At 41.7% G+C, this 8,822-nt stretch overlaps 1 protein-coding gene across 2 annotated transcripts in view; it reads left to right on the plus strand.

The window, feature by feature from the left end:
• uvrag (UV radiation resistance associated gene) overlaps positions 1-5,953 on the plus strand; it is a 95,553-nt gene extending 89,600 nt beyond the window's left edge. Inside the window, exons 15-16 of one of the 2 annotated variants that reach the window (XR_009785090.1) lie at positions 1,196-4,783; positions 4,840-5,953. Coding sequence is in view for 1 of the 2 variants with exons in the window: in XM_061751252.1 (XP_061607236.1) it covers positions 1,196-1,280 (85 nt within the window). In the remaining variant the exon portion in view is untranslated. Of the gene's footprint in view, positions 1-1,195 lie in introns of both variants that reach the window. The other variant, XM_061751252.1, reaches the window with a different exon arrangement.
• Positions 5,954-8,822: the final 2,869 nt, after the last annotated feature.

An 8,822-nucleotide genomic window follows, 5' to 3' on the forward strand; every position in this document is an offset into this window, starting at 1 on the left:
TGCGTTTCCTCATGAAGTTGCAGACTGATTGGAAAAAAAGCGGGGCCTATCACGACCTTCTGGCAGTCACGGGCTCTTAGAATCATCATCACATTTCTCCTCTTAAGGCACTCCTGGCTGAAATCCACTGTTGCTGCCGCTCCGTCCGGCCAAGCCACCTGCATGCATGGTTAATGGAGACCGCGACCGCGTGCTCATTCCCCTGCTGAATGGACAACTTCCCGTCCAAAGTGTTTTTGTTCCCCGGCTGCAGGTTTTGGCTGTGAGCTCCAGTTTTTACATCTCGTGCTGTGTGATTTGAATTGATTCACATGGGTATCCCCACCTACTCGCAGGCCACACTCAGCACCAGCTAACTGCTAATTGCCCAGGCCTGTTCTAAAGGCTTACCTCCACACTTTGCTTTCCTTTAGTTTTATTTTTTATTTTTGGGAGACTGGAACAAATGAATTGTATTTTTTAATGATGTGTTATAGGAAAAGTTATTCAAAATCCAAACAAGTCAGATGTGATCCAGTTTCTTGGAAGGCATTTGTTTTACTTTTGAGGTTCCACTCAAGCCAGCATGACAGAATAGCATGTCTGCCTCACTGTCAGGAGATTACAAATCTGGTGTTTGCACGTTCTCCTTGTGTGGAATTTGTCCAGGTCCTCCGGCTTCCACCCACATGCCCAAAACGTACTTCTTAGATTAATCACCCATAGATGTTAATGTGTGTGTGAATGGTTGTTTGTGTCGTATATGTGTCATGCAATTAACTGGCAACCAGTCTAGTATGTACTCCCGCCTCGTTAACACACAACTTAATTTCTGAGTTTATTTGTTCTACTTGTTTTGTATGTATGGATTACTTGGGTTGTTCCCAACTTCCGGTAAAATTTTCATCCCTATAACACATTTGGAAATATATTTAGTGAGAAAAATGGTGATGTGCGAAATACTTATTTCAGTCGCTGTATATGGATACACTAAACAATGACTAATGCAGTTTATTTATGAGCTCCCTGACTTTTGGCCCATCAAGAATGCAGTTATGTACCGTTGCCTTCGTCAATCTTAGCTGTCTGATAATGAGACACACATGGGCACTATCACTGAAATAGCAGCATTTAGAAGGGAAATCTTCAAGACTGTTAAACGACTCTCCTCACTAATGACCTCATGTATACAATTGTTTCATCTTGTGCGTCACAGGTGCATCCAGGCTTTTGGATCCCAGCAGAGAGAGAGAGAGAGAGAGATTTCCAGGGAGGTGCTTGGGGCAAAGCACGTTTTATAAAAATCTGCCCAGCACGTAAATAGTCCTCCCTGAAGATTTACGAAAGGCTGGGGTCTCATCAATGAGAAGATTGTCCTGCTGGCTCCACAAGCAGCTTTCGGAATGGAAAGTGGCTGGTTAAAACAGAACAAAGACCCCAGTGCGTTTTCACACTAACAGCATGCACATTTACATTCTGTGCAAAATCGAAACCGTTTCATGAGCTTTGTTGCCCGGTTGCTGGGAGCCATTCACACCTGTGGACAATTTAGAGTCTTCAATTTACCGAATACGTGTCGTTTGTTACTCATATTCATCATTCTATTTTAATCATTTTCATTCCATTTTTAAGAATGATGATGATATCACTTTCAGTTACTGTCTCTTAGTAAGGTGTGTGGCAATCATTTTGACCTAAATGATCAAATATGGTTCCTTTCCCTGTAAAGAGCCACGCAAAACTGAAATGCATATGGTATTCAGCAACAAATCAGGCAGACATTTGTCAAAACGTGGTTAAGATTTGGTCCGGTGTTGGACTGTGAGTCGAGTTGTTCATCTCAGAATCAGAATCAGAATCATCTTTATTTGCCAAGTATGTCCAAAACACACAAGGAATTTGTCTCCGGTAGTTGGAGCCGCTCTAGTACAGCAGACAGTCAATTTACAGAACACTTTGGAGACATAAAGACATTGACAAAAAACAATTGTGCAAAAAAATGCAGAGTCCTCTAGCACTTAGAGCAGTTCGAATGACTAATATTGCAATAGTCCGGTGCAACGACCACTGTGCAAAGGGCGCTGAGACTTCAAGGAGTGTATGCAGTTTAAAGTGACGAGTAGTGCGATAATCTGGGACAATGGTTGTGCAAATGTTACAGATACTCCTCAATCAGTGTGCAAATGGAGCAGATGCTACTCTGGCATGAGTGGCCAGTATATGCAAATAGTGCAGCATGGCGAGACAACTACAGTGAGTGCACGAGAAATACATAATAGAGGTCATTGCTGCTGTTTTATAACTGTCCGATGGTCATTACTGCATGGATCCAGTAATAATTCTGCCATGTTATTTGTGCTATTGTTCTGCATGCGTACATGTAATTACTGTCGTTACTGCTCTATGAGGATTTGAGGAAGCATGACTTTCATGGGTTTTCTTGTTTCATGGTCTGACTTGAGTTCACTGATTTCAAAAGGAGTCAAATAATGTTTTCCCCCTATTCTTACAGTGAGCTGCACTGCGCTGTAACTACATAAAATTACAGTGGCTTCTTTGGAGTTTCTGCACATAATTTTCAGTCCGCCCACGACTAATTGGCATTCAGTCATGCCCTTATTATCTGTGTCCTTTCTGTTCTCTATTAGAACTACGTGTCTCTAAATGTTGATGTGTCACACGACTAAGAAGGTGTGAAGAAATGGTTTTGTAGTGTTTTGTGTCTGTCTCTTTTCTGAGTTCACCTCACCTTGGCATTCAAACGACTTCAACTGAATCCACAAGTGGTCTATTCTCCACCGGGTTTCTGCCGTCATGAGACCAGCAATGCAGTTTTTGGAACATTTTTAGGCAAGAACCGAGCCAGGAATCCTATGAGCTCTAATAGATTTGACGTAATGCTGCTGGCTCTGTAATTGCTATCAAACACGTTTGGTTCTTGGCCTTAAATCACTTATTTCTACCATAGTGACTGCATTTCCAGATTACAGCAATTATCTCAGTTAGTGTTGTCTTAATCATGGGCAGCAAGACTAAAGGGCTCATCAAACTTTTTGCTTGGAGGGATCCTTCCAAAATGGATGTATCAAAGGGAATGCGAGACTCCTTAATTGTGTTGATGTAGCACACAATGGAACGATCTAGGGAGTGTGCATCACTAGCCCCTATTTACATGTCTTGTTTTGGGCAGGGAGTGTTGCACTTCTGTTTTGCCACGCATGGAAGCATGACGTTGCATAAGAATGTGACCTGATGCCGGAAACCGGAGTGCCCGGAGAGGACATGTAAACTCCACACAGGTGAGGCCGGGAATTGAACCCCTGTCCTCAGAACTGTGAGGCAGATGCGCTAACCTGACCCTCACCGTGCCGCCAAGTGACAATTTGACCTTCCAAGTGATTATTCCTTTTTCATTTTTTTTCCTATTGGAAATGAACAGCTACAAATTCAAACAAACCAAAGGTCAACCAGCATCTCAGAAAAAAATGTTGACCTTAGAGGGTCTACCATAACTTTTTGAGGTTTATTTTAATGTGTTTTTTTTTTTTTTGCTCTGAGAGCACCAGATGGTCAACAGTTGATGTTTTAGGAGTTTTAGGAGAGGAATTTTCGAGCCCATCAGTGTACATTTGACACAGTATTATGTTCATAGTACATTAGTGTTGATGAACTCACAGGAACCTTTGGGAATTTGTTCACTGCTGTTTTTCCTTTTATGGGCAGACTTCCATGGCAAAAACACAATTAATTTGGGGACTTTCCCAAACTATGACACTACTTTTTCCCTCGCTACTTCCACCCAATTTCTCTATTTCTTTTTAATTAAAATGTCATGTTGATATGAAGTCAGTGTCTTAGGACGAATAATTTTATTTGCATGTGCCAGTATATTATGGGTATGTTAAAATGTTTCAGTTCACTAGAACACATCAAGATAACTTTGTTAAAGTTACAGGTAGATGTAATTGATTGTATGGTAATTTTTGTAGCAAAATTATAGCACATTTGTTGAAATTTGAGCAATTCATAAAGTATGTCATTGCAGGAAGAGAACATTTACAAAACATGACTTTTTTATGATAGGCCTACGACTACTATAGGCCACAGTATACAAATAGAAAACTGCTCAGAAAATGATGATCTATTCCATCTGCTTGCAATCTATTTTCTGACATCTAACACATATGTTTAAATCAAATCATAAAACCACAGTAGAGTACCAAGATGTGCATACGGTCACCAGGGCAACAATGTTTGTTGGGCCTGCTGCTTCTAATCGCGATGGCCGCTCGGAACCTTCAGCATGGTTTCTGTTACTTGCTCAAGTCGTGTGATGAATGCCGCCGAAGCCCTCGGCTGCCAGGAAGTCAGACGGATAGTCTGGTAAGCCTGCTTACTCGGACCGGTTTCCTTGTTTTTTATGATAAAGCGGGCAGTGTTCTTATCACTGCACATTTTTCAGAGCTGTGTTGGAGACAAAGTCCACATACTCCCCTATTGTGTGTGGGGAGGATTATTTTTGCTGCAAGCTTTCCATGTTATTGTAGAGGGCCTCGAGGTCCAGTTTCTCAACAAGACCAAGAGACATGCAAGGCCTCTGTTTTGAAGACCCTCCCAGAATTCTGTCCCACCGCTTTGCCGCCTTGCTGGCTTACCAGAGCAGTGTGGGTTCACTCCCAACACGTCCATCGACAGCATTCACAAAGGTTTTTTTGCACTCGATGGAGCTCTGTCAGGATGCTAATAAAGGTTTGGGGGATCTCACGGAAGATTGCGGAACTCGTAGTTCTGCTTCACTTTACAAGTTCGTAACGGTGTCACTGACCTTCCCAGGTTGATTTTCTGAATCAACCTGGGAAGGTCAGTGACATATAGAATATTTTGTCAGGAATGCCTTCTTAATGCCACATTGTTCAATTCCTGAATGGATTGGGTGTGGTGTTATGCTGGCAGGTCTGTGACTGTCGGTGACGAGAGATCCACCAACCTTAACTTTCACGGTTCACTCCTTCGACTTCCGTTCACTTCCCACTCAGAGACCGAGTGAATATAGTGTAAGTGTGATTGCTTGTCTGTCTCTGTGCCCTGTGATTGACTGGTGTCCAGACCATGGTGCAGTCTGTCTTTCGCCCAATCAGAATACACAGTATAGCAATTTGGATGAATGGGTGGACCATTTAGTAATATTTGTTTGAGTCAATGCTTGTCCTTGTTGCACTGAAAGCCGGTCTCGGGAGTCAGAGTGTCTCGGACTACATGTGACCTGGTTAAGTGCCAAAATCCAGGTTGACCTTTTGGTTACTGTTTCTAGCACTATGTTAGTGATTGGGTGTTTGGTTAACAGATGAAGAGTTCTAGTATTTCTGGTTTTGGTTTTATGGTTGCTAGACCTTAGATGTGGACTGGACTCCTTTGAGGAAAATGCCCATGTACAGATGGCACAACTTTGTGTCAAATAATCATCTTCTTGAGGGGACCAAAATGGACCTTGTATCGATTGCAAACTAAGACCATGTGGCATGCTTTCTGAGAATCTGACTTGATGCAAAGACTTCCAGCCTTGTTAACAAATAACCGGAACCAGTTTGACCTTCCTTTAGCAGCTTGCATCAAAGTATATCACAAACAAATACTTTTTATTCTGGGGAAATCTTTTTAATTTTGAGTTGGGCATTTTGTAGTCATTTTTCTCATGTTTATCGAACATTTTCACAGTGCAGTACCATCATTATTAAAAACAACAACCCAGTCTTATAAAAGTCCCTCTTTCATTATGTGTCTTTAATTTCCAGACATTGCAACACTGGCCACGGGCCATTCATTCTGTTTCAAATCCTTGGCCTTAAAGTGGCCTTAAAATTCGTCCATAAAGGACGAATTTAGCTGCAACGTGGTAGCAACACTAAAGCCTTGGAACCAGTTACATTTTGGACTTGAATCTTTTAATCCAGAAATGAATAAAATGTCTCCCACATTTCTGGCATCTTGATTCATTTCATGAGGCTTCCTTGCCAACATTTCACAAATACATTACAGTCAAATGCAGATAATTTAGTAGGCATGAACTTACAAGTTTCTTGGAGCCTGTGAGCGAAGAAACACCCAGAGACCCAGTGCTCTGCTCAACCATTAGCTTTGTAATTATTATCGATTCTGACCGGCGTAATTTTGCACGTGTGTTGCATTTATTAAGTGCAATTGAATCATTTTCTTCTCAGCGCAGAGATGTCAGGACGTATATTGTTTAGTGGCCAAAAGATTCTGTCTTTTGTCTTTTTGTCACAGGAGATCTGAGACAATCCACTGATTTCTTTCACATCGGCGGTCCTTTTCTGTGCCTTGAAATGCATACCAAACCCGTCCGACACCAAAACGGGGGTGTTATGACATTAGTGTGACTACAACTGAAATATAACACACAGTCAAAGCCATTTCAATTTTGCTGAATTACAGACTTAAGGAAACATACAACAAAGTTTTTACATATAATTACATTATTGTGTTTAGAAATAATGGTCGGTTGTATAACATGCCATCATTCCAATGGGTAAATTAATATACATAATACTTTTTATGTAATGGAAAGGAATTTACCATTTGCTTTTCATTTTGTTGGCTGCAGAAAAAGTCCACACAGCAGCAACAACAACAAAACAAGCTTCCAAGCTTGTGACGTATTGCCAATGTATGCTTCTTTCGAACATTTTGCAAGCACAATGAAGTACCAGGTTTATTTTCATATCGTTTGCTCAATAACAGTGAAGACATCCATCCATCCATTTTCTGAGCCGCTTCTCCTCACTCGGGTCGCGGGCGTGCTGGAGCCTATCCCAGCTGTCATCGGGCAGGAGGCGGGGTACACCCTGAACTGGTTGCCAGCCAATCGCAGGGCACATAGAAACTAACAACCATTCGCACTCACAGTCATGCCTACGGGCAATTTAGAGTCTCCAATTAATGCATGTTTTTGGGATGTGGGAGGAAACCGGAGTGCCCGGAGAAAACCCACGCAGGCACAGGGAGAGCATGCAAACTCCACACAGGCGGGGACGGGGATTGAACCCTGCACCTCAGAACTGTGAGGCTGACGCTCTAACCAGTCGGTCACCGTGCCCAGTGAAGACATACCCACCTGAATTTTCTTTTGCAAATCTATTAATTTCACTGATATGAGTATTTGAATGACTGGCAGTTGCTATCATACAAACAGCAATAATGGTTTCTAAGAAAAAAAAAGAAAAAAAGTCTAAAGTAATATTTTAAAACCTTTTGCCTAAACTTTTTTACATGTATGTGTCATGTTTTCTGAAGATGCAAATACATTTTTGGGATATATAAGAATTTCTCCTTTTGCTTAATATGCATTTCCCATGAAAACTAACCCAAATGTACGTTAGTGTCTTCGGAGGTGCTTTTGGGGTTGTTTTACAAGTGGTCCTTCTTTGTCACACAAGCTGTCTTTACCATTAACGCATACTGGAGAGAGCCTCATTATCGATGTTGCAATACACCAGCGGGATCTGGGAGCTCAAGTGCCAGGATGAGGCAGCCATTTTGCATTCACACAAAGAAAATTATTATGATTGTATAAAAGACAAGAGTGTAACGGGTAAATGAGTAATTCGGATCAATTATGCACTTGTATCTGCAGAGTTTGAAGGACGACACATGTAAAGCGTCCAACTCACCAAATTTTTATGAACCTGTGTTTGTCTTTACGATTATGCACTTTTGTCTTTACCGTTATGCAAGAAGTGCATTTCAGTAGGCCACCGCCATTTGCTTTGCCATTACTATGAGTGCTTCGAAATTTGAAATCATCAATAACTTTTTGAAAATAGGACTTTTAAGTGTGGCTGTTTCCGATCTCCACATTTACCCATATAAAGCCAAGGTGGCATGAAAAAAAAGTGCTTAAATGAGCTTTTGTGTCTTGACTGTTACTGTACTGAAGTATATGAAAATGACCCACCAAGGAGCAGCATGTACCTGTTTTGCTTATATGAGACTATTGTCACCACTGGAATTAGTGCAACCTCATCACATTTCAAGCAAACTCCATTTCCATTATTCTCAGTACCTGTTTAGCACCATCTAGCAAATATTGGGATTGTAAAATAAGATGGTAACACAGGAACAAACCAAGTATACGTGCGCTCGCCTCCAGTCGTGCCCTGCAAGGTACTGGGTGGCTGAATGTGCGGTAGTCTAGCCATTTACATTTTTAAGTTTGTTAGTCTTGAAAATTGGACCAGACTGTGTGATACCACAACATAAACAGGTTGGCGGAGGTGCTGTCATGGCAGGTGATGATACCGTACACAGATGTGACAGTGTGTACATTGACGTTTCCATGATGATGCTGTGGCAAAAGAACACAGCTTCCTTGTTTACTGTTGACGAATTGCACCGCTCCCATGGTCGGCCGGTCAGTCGCTTATCGCCAGCAGCGAGGAAGGGAAGGATGAGATAAAATGTGCCGACAAACAGTGTTGGTCTCTTTGTGTAAAAACATTTGGGCTTAAATATTTGAGCAAGAATTTCCTCCACAATATTAGGATTATCCAGCTGGAAAAGACCACATTTTAAACTGCGCTGGATGAAAACGCGCACGGAGAGGAAGCGCTTTTCAACAAGTGATACATACTGTATAACAGTGTGCAACGTCGGAGAGTGCACGCATGCATCACCTGCGGCTAACCAAGGAGTATACTTTTGGGTTATAAATGGCCAAATCTGAAATAGAGCACAGTGTGCCATGCAGCTGTTACAAAGCTCCTTTTCAGACATGACAAACCAGAGTTCATGTAACACATAATAAACCATTTGGGAGATGGAAACTT

This window comes from Phyllopteryx taeniolatus, chromosome 17 (genome assembly GCF_024500385.1).
Source record: "Phyllopteryx taeniolatus isolate TA_2022b chromosome 17, UOR_Ptae_1.2, whole genome shotgun sequence".
In the NCBI taxonomy this organism is placed as follows: Eukaryota; Metazoa; Chordata; class Actinopteri; order Syngnathiformes; family Syngnathidae; genus Phyllopteryx; species Phyllopteryx taeniolatus.